General features: G+C 41.9%; 1 protein-coding gene across 4 annotated transcripts in view; it reads left to right on the top strand.

Annotated features, from left to right (window-relative positions):
- mpp7a (MAGUK p55 scaffold protein 7a) overlaps positions 1-18,965 on the top strand; it is a 314,814-nt gene that overhangs the window by 284,290 nt on the left and 11,559 nt on the right. For all 4 annotated transcript variants that reach the window (XM_060939197.1, XM_060939196.1, XM_060939198.1 and 1 more), the window contains 2 exons: positions 7,432-7,540; positions 13,640-13,783. In XM_060939197.1, coding sequence (XP_060795180.1) covers positions 7,432-7,540; positions 13,640-13,783 — 253 coding nt within the window. The remainder of the gene's footprint in view (positions 1-7,431; positions 7,541-13,639; positions 13,784-18,965) is intronic.

Below are 18,965 nucleotides of genomic sequence, written 5' to 3'. Positions count from 1 at the left end.
TCCGAGCTGCTGGTACAGAAAACTAACCGACACATTCCGACCAATCAGAGTCCAGAATCCAGCGGCGCTGTGCTGGAAGCGGTTCTGTGTGCATGCTGGTAGACGGCGTGATTGATTTTCACTGGCTTTCACTTCAGGGCTGTTATTCCATGCCATGTGATTGTGTGTGTGTGTGTGTGTGTTTGGCAGTGTTTCCTTATCCTCCTATACTTACTGTATGTGAGAGTGAGAACTTGTTGACAAGCCGTGTGTTGGAGAGAGAGACTCGATGGCTTGTGTCCTGTGGATCACAGGCTGATGTGTATGGATGAGCTGCTGATGGATGTCTTTCCACAGGCTCTCATCAGAAAATAAAACAACACCAAGGGAGACAGGATCGAGTGTCTGTCCTGCGCAGGAGTGTGTATGGGTTTCGTGCTGGAAAATGACACACAGCAGTTTGTCGTTATTTGTAACACACATCACTCGAAGTGTGAATCAGGAATCAAAGCGATAGAAGGTATATTGTGTGATCAATACCCGCTGCAGGGCGTGCCAGCAACACACACTCATGCGAAACACCAGCGTCGTCGGCATTCCCAAGGAAAACCCCACTCCGGGGCTAAAAACAGATTAGCCCAAATTAACCCGAAACCTCAGAGTCAGCCTCCACCCTGACATCCAGTCTACACACCACCCTTCAACACAACAAACGCCACACGGCTCTAAACTCGCTCCGCACCCGCCGCTTTTAAACGAGCTTCCCAGAAAACAGATATTTTGTGGAATGCTCGGTTACCGTAAATGTCACATTAACAGTAAAGAACCTCTTCTTAGCACCCAACAAAACAGACTTGGCATGAGACGGGCTCGCTGCGATGACTCAGTGCACGGGACCAGGCGCGGACCGCTGGACGAGCCCGCTTTCGCAGGAGATCAATATATTTAACTTGAGATTGCTTTAGAAGCAACACAAAGAGACGGGATATCACATAACGACCAGTTCATTTATATAAGTGTGAGATCGGGAAATAAACGGAGCAGGGACGCGAGAAAATGATGATAAAAATCCTCCATCCTGTAAAACTGCCATCCACATTCATCACATCCATCATCTTCACGTTAATGTCACTCAGTGATTGATTAATTTTCTCGAACAGCAGCCCGGACGCTACTCCATCTACAGATCACACGCTTATATTAACGCATTCGTTCTGATACGTTATCGTTTCCATAGTAACGTCTCGTTCACAGGGACTCGTACGGCGATTTCCATCATCACGTGATGTACATAAATTAAGACTAATAATGATGTAATAAATTAAAGCCAATGTGTAATCGTTGCTGTGGTGATGTTTCCTGTTCGACGTTTATTTCCTGTTCGTGTTCAGGAGTCTCCAGCGTCGGCGCTTTGGAACAGTGAGTTTAACCCCATCGTGAACTCGCCGCCCTTTACAGGAGCTGTGATGGGTTTATTTTTGTCCAGAGAGTCGATGCGTCTTCCACTAAACTCTGAAAGAACTCTCACCTAAAACACACGCTCGATTAGTGAGGAGAAATTTCACACGGGTTTCAGTCCGGGGTCCTGTCTGGATCAGTTTTATAAACCAGACACGGACCACATGAGAGAGAGCGAGAGAGAGTACATGGCGAAGAAATATGTGAATCAGAGTAGAGTGAGGGATTGACTCAAGGGAGAGAGGGAGGGATTGAATGGAGAGAGAGAGAGAGAGAAAGGGAGGGACTTAATGGAGCGAGAGATGGAGGGATTGAATGGAGAGAGAGAGAGAGAGAAAGGGAGGGACTTAATGGAGAGAGAGAGATGGAGGGATTGAATGGAGAGAGAGAGAGAAAGGGAGGGACTTAATGGAGAGAGAGATGGAGGGATTGAATGGAGAGAGGGACAGTGGAGGGATTGAATGGAGAGAGAGAGAGATGGAGGGATTGAATGGGGAGAGGGATGGAGGGATTGAATGGAGAGAGAGAGATGGAGGGATTGAATGGCGAGAGAGAGAGAGATATGGAGGGATTGAATGGCGAGAGAGATATGGAGGGATTGAATGGGGAGAGAGGGATGGAGGGATTGAATGGGGAGAGAGGGATGGAGGGATTGAATGGGGAGAGAGGGATGGAGGGATTGAATGGGGAGAGAGATGGAGGGATTGAATGGAGAGAGAGATGGAGGGATTGAATGGAGAGAGAGATGGAGGGATTGAATGGGGAGAGAGAGGTGGAGGGATTGAATGGGGAGAGAGAGGTGGAGGGATTGAATGGAGAGAGAGGTGGAGGGATTGAATGGAGAGAGAGGTGGAGGGATTGAATGGAGAGAGAGGAATTGAATGGAGAGAGAGAGAGATATGGAGGGATTGAATGAAGAGAGAGAGATGGAGGAATTGAATGGGGAGAGAGATAGAGGAATTGAATGGGGAGAGAGAGAGATGGAGGGATTGAATGAAGAGAGAGAGATGGAGGAATTGAATGGGGAGAGAGAGAGATGGAGGGATTGAATGGGGAGAGAGAGATGGAGGGATTGAATGAAGAGAGAGAGATGGAGGAATTGAATGGGGAGAGAGAGAGATAGAGGAATTGAATGGGGAGAGAGAGATGGAGGGATTGAATGAAGAGAGAGAGATGGAGGAATTGAATGGGGAGAGAGAGAGAGGAATTGAATGGGGAGAGAGAGATGGAGGGATTGAATGAAGAGAGAGAGATGGAGGAATTGAATGGGGAGAGAGAGAGAGATGGAGGGATTGAATGGAGAGAGTCTTGTTGTCAAACTGAAATATTGTGATGCACGTCATGTAACGTCTGAAAGAATCCTGCTGTGGTTCTCGTCCCGAAACAGAAGTCCTGAGTTTCCTTTACAGACGGAATTCATCACCCTGATGGAGTGCAGTGACGGGAGGCTGCTGCAGAAACCTTGTTCGTTTACCGTCTGCTTCGGAAAGACGCGTTTTCACTGGATGAAAATAGTTTTACTGGGAATGAAGGAGTGAAGTGGATAAGAGGAGACACTTTCTTTTAATTGAATTCTTATCCATGTCCATGTGGTTAGGAAACCTAATTCTGATGTTCATATATGGACACACTCGTCACACCCGCCATGTCAGTCATATCCGAAATATCAGTCACGCCCATCATATCAGTCATATCCGAAATATCAGTCACGCCCGCCATGTCAGTCATATCTGCTATGCCACGTCCGCCATATCAGTCATGTCCGCCATATCAGTCATGTCAGCCATATCAGTCACGTCCGCCATATCAGTCACGTCCGCCATATCAGTCACGTCCGCCATATTGGTCATATCCACCATATCAGTCATTTCCGCCATATCACTCACACCCGCCATATCAGTCATATCTGCAATGTCGCACCTACGATATCAGTCATATCCGCCACATCAGTCATATCTGCTATGTCACGTCCACCAGATCAGTCACATCCACCATATTGGTCATATCCACCATATCAGTCATTTCCGCCATGTCACTCACACCCGCCATATCAGTCATATCTGCAATGTCGCGCCCACGATATCAGTCATATCTGCCACATCAGTCATATCTATGTCACGTCCACCAGATCAGTCATGTCTGCCATATCAGTCACACCTGTCATATCCACCATATCACTCACACCCGCCATATCAGTCATATCTGCAATGTCGCGCCCACGATATCAGTCATATCCGCCACATCAGTCATATCTGCTATGTCACGTCCACCATATCAGTCACATCCACCATATTGGTCATATCCACCATATCAGTCATTTCCGCCATGTCACTCACACCCGCCATATCAGTCATATCTGCAATGTCGCGCCCACGATATCAGTCATATCCGCCACATCAGTCATATCTGCTATGTCATGTCCACCAGATCAGTCATGTCTGCCATATCAGTCATGCCTGTCATATCCACCATATCAGTCACACTCATTATATCAGTCATGTTCCGTCATATCCGCCGTATCCCCCGCACTACTCTAATGTTGTTCTCTTTACAGTCCTAGAGCATGAAAAGCTCTGAAATGTGGTTAATGGGGTCACTCGGGGGGAGATTATAGTCTTCTGCCTCTTTTAATGACCCGAAACCGTCTTCCTGCTCATACAGTTACAGAATTAAGCGTTAAATTGCAGCTCACGCTTAAGTTTCTAAAATAGAGAGCAAATTTTTTCCTCCTCGTTGCGTAACTGAACATTAACAGATTTCCCTGCTGTTCCTTCACTACAGCATACCACGTCCGGGTTTGTCATTTACAGATTCTTTCCACATTCGTTGTCTCTGAGCTATTTCTCTCTCTCTCTCTCTCTCTCTCTCTCTCAAACCTATCTGCTAAAAATACACGCTGGTGTTTGGTGACACCGATCAGAGCGAGTGAGGTGGAGAAGGAATGACGGTGTGCTGGAAACCTTTTTTTTTTTTTTGTTTATGTATGTATGATATGAATTTACAGGAAGTGAGCGTCGTGCTCGGCGTTGGGGGACGGCCCGTGCTCTGGGACAGCAGGTGTTATTGATTTAAAGTGTAACACAGAAGGTTATATAAAGGGCCGATGTGCCAGAGAGTCTGGAATAGCGTTGTGGTGAAGAATGTAAGCGAGGGTGAGATTTTAGCAGGAGGATTTTATTTTTTTTAAAGTATGTCTCTCTGTGTTGTAAAACATCGTAAGCAACTTGTAATACACACATTGTATTTATCTCTCCGTTAACATCCGTAAACTCCACCGAGACGTCGTTACACACGCTCAGAAGCATAATAGTTAAAATACAGTTAAATTGGTCAGTAAACTCTTTGTACGTTTATCACTTAAAGTGCTGATGACACGAACATGACTCTATGCAATTTCTTAAATAAACTATACAACATGGCAAACATGTTAGATTTCTGTTATAATTACGTGAAAAGAAGCTGTTGTTACGCGAATATCCAACTTTTAGTTGCACAGCGCAAGAAAACTGGGTCCGTGCCTCGCGGCCATGTTGTGACGTCAGCGGAAGAACACGCTGCGGTTCACTGGCTGTTCTGCTCGATGGAAATGGCGCATGAAAACGCTGGTGAACTCTCTAGTGCTAGCTCTTCAACAACCAAATACTGGTACTTTAAGCAGTGATCATGATGGCATGATTTTATCTGATTTGAAATAAATGAGATTGATAATAATGTGAATGTTCACAACTAGTACATACAAACTCTGCAGCTTCTGATTCAGCAGCTGCGTCATACTCCGCAAAAACATCAGCAAGAACCTACAATATAAATGGAAATGCAATACACTAAGCTCAAATGACTCTTGGAAAGGATAATTTCTAAATTTTTTTCTACATATTCTTGAAGTCGGTCATCGGGGTACTTGCTACCGTTCCCTAACAACACATGGCAAAGGGTAAAGTGTAGTGTTGCTACGAGTGCTTGCTAAAGCCTCCGGTGGAAGATCCTCGATGTGCTGATGAGACGTACAGTTCTATAGAACACACAAGTGTCACGATAATCACAAAACAGATGCAAATTGTTAAAATACCTCATTTTTAAGCAATCATGTGTTGATCTCTTCCGAATAGAATCTATGATAGCCTACCCTCTTTACCCTTTGCCTCTCGTTGCTAGGCGGCAGTTACATGAAAGCCGCAAGCTTTCACAAGCAAATACATGACTGATATCACGCCGACTTTATGATTACATTTATGATTATCATGAACGTGTACTCTATGATGTGTACTCTATGAGCGCTCTGGAGCGAGTCACTTCCAAGATGGCCGCGCAGACCGCATGGTTACTATTTTTAGCATCATGTCGGAGCACTCTATAGCTCTACGTACCTTTATCTTATGTCGTTTCTCAACACGTGTTCTGACAGGAGGACTGTGTTTGGAGGAGTCGGCTTGTCCCAGGCGACTGCTGGATCCGGCGTAGCTACTAGTAGACCCCCTCCGGAATACCGTAGGCACTGCTGATGGTAGTAACACACGTTTGTGCTGAACTGAACACCCAAGAGATTCCTTTAAGCTGGGAAGGGTGTCAAAACAATCCAAATCGAAGTGTTCAGAGCACAGGACGGATGTTGGTGAGGGCTCCCACTTGTCACGAGTGCGCCTGACTTGCTTCACCCACTTCGCATGCAGCTCGGGATCTCTGGGAAACTTGAATAAACTCACCCCATCCTTGTGGGTTTTGGAGCAAAAGCCGGCAACACAACGCGAAGGCATAATAACTTATATATATTAGTGCTGTCAAGCGATTAAAATATTTAATCGCGATTAATGTCGCGACTGTCATAGTTAAATCGCGATTAATCGCGATTAATCGCACATTTTTGTCACATGAAAAACCATTGTAATTCTCTTATCAGCATAAAAAAGTGAATGGGCTTGCTCACCGTTGGAACTACGGGGGTACTCGGGGGATCCGAGATCCCCTGAAACAGACATGAGATCCCTTGAAAACATGATTTGGGAAATGTTGGGGGGTCTCTAAAATATTGGCAAAATGATGTTTATTGATATAGCAATCGTGTGTAACGGGAAGCATTTGCATATCCGAAGTGAGCGCGCGATGGAGAGCCGCGCTCTGAGACAAGCGCAAGCACCCCTCCCCCAAGGGAATAAAGGGACCCCCCCCGAAAATATCGGCATAGTTCGAACACTGGTGGTACCAATGTTTTTTTTTTTTTAATTGCAGAGCATAACACGTCTTGTCACAGCCACTGCAAAGTGGGGCTGGAGCCGCCGATGGGAAAACGGGGGCGTGGCATCATGTCACAGAGCGTTAATCTCGCGATAAAAAAATGATTGCCGTTAAAATTGAATCGAGTTAACGCGTTAATAATGCGACATTTTTGACAGCACTAATATATATAAAATGTATAATGTCTAATAAAAATACTAATAATGATAAACTGAACACCTGCCGCATCAACAACAAACTGGTAAGTGAGGAGGAAGATTCTTTCGCTGACGTCATATAGCTCCTCCTCCTCCTTCGTCTCCTGGGTGCTGCAGCCCCGTCAAATTTGCCCAAATAGCCGCGTTTTTTATCATAACTTGTAAAATAGGCGCCTTCGTGAATTAATATATGGATCATCGGGAATTACTTTTTATGTTATAAAACATCACCAAAGATGTCAAAAACGTGTCATCAGCACTTTAAATAAAGGTGCACATGAATTCACAAATCACAGATTTTTATTGCATTTTGGAAAATATCCCAACTTTTCTTTAAAAAAAAAAAAAATGCGGGCTGTAGATTCTTAAATCCGTTCTTATGAGTGTAAACGTGGATTTAAAGTCGTCACTGGTTCTGATTTAGAGAATAAGATGATGATGGTGCTTTGTCTTCCATAGTTACAGTTGTTGCTATGGTGATGTGTTGTAATGGTTATAATTAATTATTAGTTACGTTGATGGTGTGTGTGTGTGTGTGTGTGTGTGTGTGTGTGTGTGTTTTCAGGTTTATTGAATACGGTGAGTATAAGGGAAATTACTACGGGACGAGCCTCGACTCAATCCGCTCAGTTATCGCCAAAAACAAGGTGTGCCTTCTGGATGTGCAGCCTCATGTAAGTGACACACACACACACACACACACACACACACACACACACACACACACACACACTCTGACTCAAAACACACTTCCACTAGACATTTTTTAAACCTACAGGTAATATTTTGCTCCTTTGTTCCACACCCGGCGCCCTCTCTTTCCTCTCTCAGCTCAAATCCCATTCATCTTTTCCTCTCACGTCATCCTGTCTCACATATTTACACTTCCACATTCCACACACACACCATCAGACATTCATCCTTCTAAACCTCACTCATTCTGCTTGGTGTGAAAAAGTATTGGCACCAAGCATGAAAATTAATGTATAACCAATAGCACGTACTCGTCGCAGTTTAACAGAAACCCAGATCTGCACTGCAAAAAATGATCTCTTGTTGAGAGAAAATATCTAATATGGGTGAATTTATCTATTATTTCTTATTAGAAGTTTACTAGAACTCAAAGATAAGATTTAGCTTACTTTGAGACGCTTTTACTAATTTCAAGCCTTAAATTTTCTTATTCTATTGGCAGATAATTTTGCTCATTTTAAGCATTCAATTCTAGAAAGAAGCAAAATTATCTGCCAATAGAATAAGAAAATTTAAGGCTTGAAATTAGTAAAAGCGTCTCAAAGTAAGCTAAATCTTATCTTTGAGTTCTAGTAAACTTCTAATAAGAAATAATAGATAAATTCACCCATATTAAAGATATTTTCTCTCAACAAGAGATCATTTTTTGCAGTGTGGACATGCTCTATAGCTGCATTTTATCAAATGTAATTTTTCTCAAGTAGTATAATTAATATATTTTAATTTTAGCCCCTCAAAATGTAGGTTTCAAAATGGTCTCTCACACAAACACACACACACACCTTTTTTTTTCTTTTCTTTTTTTTTTCCTTTGCTCCTTCACGCTCTCAGGTCTGTCCCCATCAGCATGATCCCAGGCCAAGTTTCAGCTCTGAGACTTTATGACCCCAACAGTGCTTCATGATGGTTTTTGGCTTTTTATTTATTTTTTTATTTGCAACCCCGATTCCAAAAAAGTTGGGACAAAGTACAAATTGTAAATAAAAACGGAATGCAATAATTTACAAATCTCAAAAACTGATATTGTATTCACAATAGAACATAGACAACATATCAAATGTCGAAAGTGAGACATTTTGAAATTTCATGCCAAATATTGGCTCATTTGAAATTTCATGACAGCAACACATCTCAAAAAAGTTGGGACAGGGGCAATAAGAGGCTGGAAAAGTTAAAGGTACAAAAAAGGAACAGCTGGAGGACCAAATTGCAACTCATTAGGTCAATTGGCAATAGGTCATTAACATGACTGGGTATAAAAAGAGCATCTTGGAGTGGCAGTGGCTCTCAGAAGTAAAGATGGGAAGAGGATCACCAATCCCCCTAATTCTGCGCCGACAAATAGTGGAGCAATATCAGAAAGGAGTTCGACAGTGTAAAATTGCAAAGAGTTTGAACATATCATCATCTACAGTGCATAATATCATCAAAAGATTCAGAGAATCTGGAAGAATCTCTGTGCGTAAGGGTCAAGGCCGGAAAACCATACTGGGTGCCCGTGATCTTCGGGCCCTTAGACGGCACTGCATCACATACAGGCATGCTTCTGTATTGGAAACCACAAAATGGGCTCAGGAATATTTCCAGAGAACATTATCTGTGAACACAATTCACCGTGCCATCCGCCGTTGCCAGCTAAAACTCTATAGTTCAAAGAAGAAGCCGTATCTAAACACGATCCAGAAGCGCAGACGTCTTCTCTGGGCCAAGGCTCATTTAAAATGGACTGTGGCAAAGTGGAAAACTGTTCTGTGGTCAGACGAATCAAAATGTGAAGTTCTTTATGGAAATCAGGGACGCCGTGTCATTCGGACTAAAGAGGAGAAGGACGACCCAAGTTATCATCAGCGCTCAGTTCAGAAGCCTGCATCTCTGATGGTATGGGGTTGCATTAGTGCGTGTGGCATGGGCAGCTTACACATCTGGACAGACACCATCTGAAAGGTATATCCAGGTTCTAGAGCAGCATATGCTCCCGTCCAGACGACGTCTCTTTCAGGGAAGACCTTGCATTTTCCAACATGACAATGCCAAACCACATACTGCATCAATTACAGCATCATGGCTGCGTAGAAGAAGGGTCCGGGTACTGAACTGGCCAGCCTGCAGTCCAGATCTTTCACCCATAGAAAACATTTGGCGCATCATAAAACGTAAGATACGACAAAAAAGACCTAAGACAGTTGAGCAACTAGAATCCTACATTAGACAAGAATGGGTTAACATTCCTATCCCTAAACTTGAGCAACTTGTCTCCTCAGTCCCCAGATGTTTACAGACTGTTGTAAAGAGAAAAGGGGATGTCTCACAGTGGGAAACATGGCCTTGTCCCAACTTTTTTGAGATGTGTTGTTGTCATGAAATTTAAAATCACCTAATTTTTCTCTTTAAATGATACATTTTCTCAGTTTAAACATTTGATATGTCATCTATGTTCTATTCTGAATAAAATATGGAATTTTGAAACTTCCACATCATTGCATTCCGTTTTTATTTACAATTTGTGCTTTGTCCCAACTTTTTTGGAATCGGGGTTGTAATTCAAATCACCACATTTTATTAACTACTCGTCCATTCGTGCTCAAATAGACAGATGATGAATGAAACTGAATTTGTGTTCATCAACCGTTCACCTGTTTGTGTTCAGATTTTCAGCGTTCCCATCATTCTGTCACGTGATAAGTGGTGTAAACTTTCAGTGCAGGTTTTAAACAAAACGTGATAAATAATAGAGATGGCACGATACGTTTTTTTTTTCTTTTCCGACACAGACCCGTCCATACAACGGTGTATTAGAGCCATCATAAGGGAAACAATTCCAGAGCCAGGGGAGGACCAGGGTGTTTCGAGGAAAAAAAATCAAGAATGTTGTGAATCTATGAGATTAAAGGCACAAGTTTATGAGAAACAAAACTCGTAAAAATCGTGTTTTGGGGGTTTTGGGGTCAAGGAACCATATCGCTTCCCAGACGACATGACTGGGCCAAGGGTTTCTAGGAAACGCAGTCTTTCCTCCTCGATTGTGCAGTATAAAAGAATAGAAGAGATTTTCAACTGCATTTCCCAGAATGCACTGCAGCCAGGAAGCATGTGACTGTTGTGCTTCCTGGATGCACTGGGGGATGACTCTATAAACCGCCGCACAGGTTTGTTTATCTGTCTTTTTTTATGTAAGAGCAACTTTCCATTATATTCAGTGCATAGATTCTTTTCATTTAGCCAAATTTTGGGGTGTTTTTTTTTTTTTTTTTTTTTTGGGGGGGGGGGGGGGGGGTCTCGTAAATTGTGGGGTGTTTTTGTCTTGTAAAATTGTGACTTTCTCGTAGATTTTTTTTTCTAGTGTATTTGTAACTTTTTTTTCTTGCAAATTTATGACTTTTCAATCTCGTAGGATATCTGAGGTTTTTTTCCTCATAAATTTATGACTATAATCTTGGAAATAGTCCCCCCCCCCCCAAAAAAAAAAAAATATATATATATATATATATATATATATATATATATATATATATATATATATCCCACCCAGCTCGATAATTTATATGGGTCCGTCTCAGAAACTGTCCTCTCATTTGGTCAAAAAATAAATTTTCTAATTTTACTTTTTTTTTTTTTTTTGCATTTACCTAACACTCAATGTTTCTTTTGTCGTGTTTAATAAGAATAAATATAGTATCTTGCTTTATCTGGCCTCCACTGTGGAAAATTTTTTGATTACAATTCAAATGCTTTTGTAAAACTGATTTCCATATAAAATAACTCCATCATGAAGAATTAAAGCCCTCCTTCACAGATGAGTGAACATACTGAATAAATTTCCTCTTTTTGATTGCTTGGGTTAAAAATGCCAAGCTATGGTGACTGAATTGATTATTCACTTAAATATGAATAATATGATACAGTTTGGGTATTTGATACGGCGAAATAGGACACAATGGAAAAATCAAGAACACACCGGAAAGATGAGAATAACGGCGGCGGTAAAAGAACAGCAACTGTACCGGCTGAAGGTCGCGCGGGTCTCTGCTGCGGCGCGCGAGCAACGGGACATCACTACTGCACCGGACAGAGCGCGAGGCGGGGGCGGGGCAAAATGACTGGCCATAGATTCTATCAAAAGTTCGATCTAAATTGACCACGGTTGCAAAATATTGGCCAAAAATACGCAAACACTACGAAATCTGAAAGTAAGATGAAAAAGAAACATTCTATTGCCTTATACTGCAAGACTAAAACAAAATGTCCGAACAGATCACCCGCGTAACAAAAAGACCGCAAATGGAAGCACGATCAACTTCTAACTGCTGGAGTGGAAAATTCCATTCTACACATGCAAAATTGTTAATGTGTGTCCTTCCCCGCACACACATAACATGCTACGGTAAAAAATAGACCACGACTCATTTTATAGCTCAGAAATTCATACAAGACCAGCTACCATCGTAACATATTCTGTAAGAAACATATTCCATACCTAACTTTCAGCTTTCGTTTTAAAAAACAAAATCGCAGATTATAACTAAATTTTTATACGGCGTAGTGATTTTAAGTTCCTACTTTTGGTGAGGTCGTGACCTTGACCCTGAGGCTTTCCGTTTAGATCAAAACACACGATCGTATTGGTTTTGCGGAAAATGGAGTTATGACGGTGATCAAATATTTTGCGTGATGTTTTATTACGGTTATGATTATTCTGTGAGCGCACCAATCCTTAGGTGTATAAAGTTACAACTTAAAATACAATTAGTGATAACTGTAGACTTTTCAGTGGACTACAACCTTTTTAAGGGAATGCGATGGAGTCGACCGTTTATCATGTCCCAGATCAAGCCGCCATTTTTCCACAAATTTGCAGAATTTTTGCCAAATTCTGAATATTCACATCAAAGATTTAGTTTTATATCTGTATTATTTCTTTCATCATTTTATTTCAAATTAAAACCAACATCACCATTCAAAACCGTATAGTTTATTGACTGAGTATATTTAGTGGGGGACCCCCACAGTACCCAGTTTCTGAGACAGACCCATATATATTTTTTTTCTTACCTAGAATGACCCTAATACACGGTCATACAGACAGGATTTTATTTTAAAACTCCTCAGCTTTAAAACATTCAGGGTCTGTGACTGAAACTCTCCCACAAAAATCACTTCCTTTGTAAATATAATGCAGTCAGTCCTCACAAAAGAATAAAACAGTCAGGTCTTTTTTGTCTCTAAATAAAATCCGGTTCCTAAAGCGCATTTCCAAACCCGTCTCCGATCTGTGCCGCGTCACATGACCCGATATCCAGGATGTTCTCTCTGATATCTGATTATTTGCCTGAGGACGTTGGTCTTCACTCCTCTCTACGTTTTTCTGGTTTTTGTCCTGATTGGTGAGATGATGATGATGATGATGATCCATGTTACATGTGTTGTTGTGTTGTTTTAAACCATGTTTAGATCTTGAGTTGCCATAGAGACTACGGTTTTTATTTTCTGAGATGTTCTATTGAGAAGAGAGGAACGAAGAAGAAAGATGCACAGGTTTTTTTTTTTTTTTAAGCTTTAGCCTCATCGTGTCATCACAGCTTCATCCATCTGATCTGAACCACACACACAAAAAAAAAACCTCGAAACCAATCCCAGGACGGATCTGTGTGAGCTTGGTGAGCGTCGGTGGTCCGGAGCTGTTTCTCATCTCCCTGTCAGAGAGAGACAGAAGATGGTGCCAGCGTTTCTGTTAGCTTTCTACTTCAGCCTGCTTCATGTGTTTTCTGATTCTTTGTGTCTTCGTTTCCCGTCTCACGCTGGATAAAGCAGGAGGAGAGTAACGAGCTTTCCTCTTTTCTCCGTGTCACGTTAGTTCACCGCTCAGTGTGAATGATCCGCTCTGTTATGTCTGTAAATGTAATCATGACTAATGACAATACTGGACAGTAGGATCCATATCAGCCTCCATTATGATGCTGTGATTGATGGTGTTTTGATTATTATTTCTTCTTCTTCCCCCCCGACCTCTGTCTTTCTCTCAGTCCCTGAAACTCCTTCGCACGGCTGAGTTCAAGCCCTACGTGGTGTTCGTCAAGCCTCCGTCCGTCGAGCGTTTGAGAGAGACCAGGAAGAACGCTAAAATCATCTCGGCAAAAGGAGACAAGGATTCGTCCAAACCCTTAACGGTGAGACGCCGTTCTGTCTCTTCGCACGGCCCGGGTTCCTCACCTCACTCACCGGGTCATGAGCATCTCAACAGTGGGTGGTTTTAACATGAGCTTTATCTTCATATATATTTCACATACAGTGCATCTTCAAAAGTTATTTTTAACCACAGTACGACTTCCTGCAAAACACACATACGACGATAAAGCAGCTTGTTTGTTGACGGCGGCGATGCCAGGCGTAAATATTGAATAAAGCAATCACAAAATCAAGGAAATAAAATATTTAAAAATGAAAGCTAGCGATATCATAAGCTGAGGTTTCGACGTCACTGATATTATCAGAGTAAAATAATCAGTGTTTAAGAGTCGGTTCAAGTTTTTATAAAGTCCCAAGATATCACGAGCTTTCGTTATTAAATGTAGAACAAAAGTTGTTTTCATTAAGATAAATAAATAAATAAATAACAGTGAAGGAAAATGCAAAAGCCATCAGAATCACTAAATTGTGAAAAGATAGACCATAATGTTTTTATATATATATATATATGGTCACGGTATTTCACCATCCGGACCGACCTTAAGCTGGTAAATAATATATTTTTTTTCTTTACCAAATTCTAACAGAAAACGAGAGTGCCCGAAAGGGAAAACCGAGCCAAGCCGCCGTTTTGAATCCTCATTCACGGCTGTAATGCAAATGGCTTCCTCCTCGGTATACAAGTGCACTTCCATGTCATGCAATACTTTTGAAATATCAAACAAAAACGACAAATCAAAATACAAAAAAAGGTCAATTTTTTTAGACTGGCAAACGAATTATTCATGTAATCGTGCAAAATATCAGTCTATTACTCTTCAGAAACCTTTTATTTTTGTTCCGCGTCTTTCTCAGTTTTGTTTGACGTAATTTATTTTGGTTGCGATTCCAGCTTTCTCGTTTGCGCTCCCTGACTTTTTGCTTGCAGTTTGGGCACAAACTTCACGTGTGGGTGGGCTGTCCAGGAATGCATTCCCATTGGCTAACTTGTGTTTGACTGACAGCTACGCTCAGCCATTCCCTACTCGGATTCTGGCGGACTGTTTGACGAGTGAGCGATCCATTGACGGTAAACAAGGATCGAGTGGACTTCAGTGGCGAAATTCAGTATCATAGTCGCCACTGAAGTCCACTCGATCCTTGTTTACCGGCAATGGATCGCTCACTCGTCAAACAGTCCGCCAGAATCCGAGTAGGGAATGGCTGAGCGTAGCTGTCAGTCAAACACAAGTTAGCCAATGGGAATGCATTCCTGGACAGCCCACCCACACGTGAAGTTTGTGCCCAAACTGCAAGCAAAAAGTCAGGGAGCGCAAACGAGAAAGCTGGAATCGCAACCAAAATAAATTACGTCAAACAAAACTGAGAAAGACGCGGAACAAAAATAAAAGGTTTCTGAAGAGTAATAGACTGATATTTTGCACCATTACATGAATAATTTGTTTGCCAGTCTAAAAAAATTGACTTTTTTTTGTTTTTTTGTATTTTGATTTGTCGTTTTTGTTTGACATTTCAAAAGTATTATATGAACATTTTGGCACAAAATTGATTCCATACCTATCTAGTCCCCTATTTATACAAATAGGAGTCATTCAGGATTCAGCCATGTTTTTGCTCGGCGTTGGCAGCAGTTAGAGGTTTTTAGCTTTCTCCTGAAATGTTTTCTTTTATTTCTTCTTCCTCAGGGGAGTAAAACTCGCTTTCGCTGTGAACACTGTCGTTATCGCTATCCATGCTGTAAAATTAATGCTGTTCTCCTGAGAAATGCGAAAATAAATGTTGACAAAAATTGCTACTATGCTTGTTGTTGTTGTGAACGAGCGAGTCGCCAGAGGGTCTGTAACTGGGGTCCGTACCGTAGGATACAGACCCGCTCGCCAGCCAATCAGAGTGCGGGATTTGGACTGCGAAAAAATATATATATATTTCTTTACATTTCTCACTTACATTGTCATTAATTTCCTTTTTCTTTATCTTTTTTTTTCTTTTCTTGATTTACTTTTTCCCTTTTTTCTTTAAAATAAATTAATAAAGCAATTTTTAAGAGACACATTTGTTTACAGTTTATCAATTGCTTCAATTAAATGTATTTATTTATCTGTATTTATTTATTTGAGCTGAATTGCATTTTTCTCTTTTATTAAATTTTTTCCTTTGTATTTTCTCCTTGTTCTGGTAATTATTTATATAATTTTGTCTGTCCTCGTTATTTACTTCAGCGCACGAGTTTGGTCCACTGCGTCTGTTGGAAAGTGTGTGTGTGTGTGTGTGTGTGTGTGTGTGTGTCCGTCCCTGTCCTGCTCTGGAGCAGTAATGTGATATGAATCTGAACTCGTACTCCATCCACATGAGACACATTAAAGCAATTAGCACGAGCACACACTTCACTGGTTTACGCGTGTGTGTGTGCGAGAGATGTGAACGATTAGGAAGTCTGATAGCTTTCCCAGATGAGAGAGCAGCTCCTGCATCCGAGCTGAACCCTGGTTTCTGTGGGATACCGTGACATCACGTTAAACCCCGCTAACAGGGGTGTGTTCAGAGGTCCTAGCCTTGTAAACTAGCTTTGACCGTCAATAAACACACACACACGGAGCGAAGCATGTGGTCTTCAGAGGAGAGGAGATCTCTCATCTCACCGACGCTGGCGGCCTTAAAATCGCACACGTCCGTCGTCTTCCCGCACTGAAAGAAACCCCTTGTTTGATGCGAGTGTCGCGCGTACTCGATCCTGAACGCCGCTGTATCTCTTTCCCAGAGAAATACCTTCACCCGGTCTGGTAGAGCAATAAAGCTGGGAGAGCGTCACGCAGAGAAAACAGGCCTCTCATTGTTCCACCGTCGCCAGACTTCTGCTGCATTGTTCCGCATTTTAATCCCGCTTGTATAACATCGATGTCATTTTTCATCCGTCATCTTTTGCTCTCTCGCTGTTATTTTTTATTTTCCATTTCAGAAGTCCTTGATGTTTCATCACCCCAAGTATCATCAAATACAAACGATTAAAAATACCTTTTATTGTCCGGCATGTAAACGCCAATGGCGTGCCAACACCAACATCGAATTTCAACGGTGACGCAGAGCAGAGCTGCAGAAGAGAAGAGAAGAGAAGAAAAAACCTGATCGGGGGTTAAGTGACTTTGGGATTATAAAAGCAGGAACCTTTTCCTGAACCGTGTCTGTCCTTTTTAAATGGGTTTAATGCACAGGGCAGGTGCGCTTTATAGGAATCAATAATTTTTTTTTTTCCATCAAGCGCCTGATGGAGAAAGATGGACGGATGGAAAGATGAAAAAAACATTGAGGAAAACCTCCGTCCTCCTAAGAAGCGTGTTCAATGAGGCTGTGTTTTGTTTTGTTTTTTCAAATCTACTTGACAAAATTCAAAAACACAACTAACAAATTTTGTGAAAATAAAACGTTCGCTATATCACGTGAATCAAATGTTAAAATTCTGAAGTGATGAATCGGACATAAAGCGCTTCCTTTTACAAGAATGCTACTTTTTTATCGTAGTTGTTTCATTACATCTGTCTATTGGATTGATGCTAGCGTGAAGATGTTCATGCTAGCGCTTGCGTCCTAAATCTTGGTCCTTTTTTTTTTTTTTAAATAATGTTGCCATGTGGAGATCAGAGAGGAGTGGTGACTGGTGTAATCTGGACAGGATGTGGAGTCATAGTCAGGAATGTCTAACACTCCGTTCAGACTGCAACCTGAAACGACCCATATCCGATTTGTTGTGAAATCCGATTTTTTTGTTAGGCCGTTCACATTACCAATTATATGAGACTTGTATGCGATCTCCAATATGAACGGAAAACGACCCAAAAGTGTCCCGCATGCGCAAATTGACACGTAAGAAGCACATCTACGTAATACGTAAACAAAAAAAAAAGCGCATTCTTCAAGTTTGCAAGTAAAGCATGGAGACGAGGCGAGACCTGGCGATGTGGTTTTTGTGGCGGCGGCGGAACTCACACAATAATCTGATTAATGTGGGCAGCAGACTAATGAGACCGAAGGTGTCAAATTACTGGAAATTTCCAGAACAATCTTATCTTGTAATACAGGATGGTTTAAGTTATAAATCAGTTATAGAAACTGTTTTATTTAATCAGGCTAACAGATCAACATCCAGGTCCCTACCAAATCCACCATTAGCTTGATCAATTCTATAAAAGTCTATTTAAATTCTGAAAACTGTACAAATGTTGTTGTTTTCCACCAAAGAGGCGGGATTAGCCAACGCAGAATAGTGACGTTTGTCTCTTGTTGATGACGTGTAGGTCGCATGAATGCGGCCTGTCCGGTCAGACTGCAGTTGCATGTGAAAATAACGGATATGCATCGGAATTAGGACCACATATCCAAGCGGCCTGGGTCGCATGTGAAAAAAATTGGATCTGTGTCGTTCAGATTGTCAATAACAAATCGGATACAGGTCGCAAAAAAATCGGATATGGGTCGTTTCAGGGTGCAGTCTGAACGTAGTGCAAGTTTAAGCATCGAAAAATTGAGACGTACCTCAGTCCTGTCCAGTCCACTACTCTCCGACGTGAAGGGTCCAAATCTGACACCTCAACTTAAGAATAAAAAACAGAGCGAAAGAAGCACACATTGGGCGTCGCCACAAAATAAGTCCGTGTCACAAAAGTGCATTATAGGGGTGTTCACACGGCAACGTTTACTCCGGTGTAGCGCCGGGGCTGCCCCGGTAGAGCGTTCACACGGTACAAAGTTATAGCGGTGTCGCCCCTGAAAGCTGCTTAAACCGGTGCAAATCTAACCCTGCTCGGGAGGTGGTTTAAGAAATTTACTCCGGAGTAAATGCTAGTTTGCGGGGCAGCACCGATATAAAATGGAGCGTCTGAACGCTACAGGGGTAGACTCGCTACGCGTGACGAGAGCTGATTACATACGGGCATTGCATAATTTGCATCCTGGTATTTTGCGCTTCCAAAATGGCGAATATCAACAACAACAGAACTGCGTGTCTTCCAGTGTTGCCAGATTGGGCGGTTTTAAGTGCATTTTGGTGGATTTGAACATATTTTAGGCTGGAAAACGTCAGCAGTATCTGGCAACACTGGTGTCTTCATCCACGTTGTTTTCCCGGTGCTTGGTGATGCCATGACAACCGGGAAAAGGAAGTCCATTTTC

This window comes from Neoarius graeffei, chromosome 14 (genome assembly GCF_027579695.1).
Source record: "Neoarius graeffei isolate fNeoGra1 chromosome 14, fNeoGra1.pri, whole genome shotgun sequence".
Taxonomy (NCBI): Eukaryota; Metazoa; Chordata; class Actinopteri; order Siluriformes; family Ariidae; genus Neoarius; species Neoarius graeffei.
Note: the sequence above shows the minus strand (reverse complement) of the source record. Positions and strands in the feature narration are given on the sequence as shown.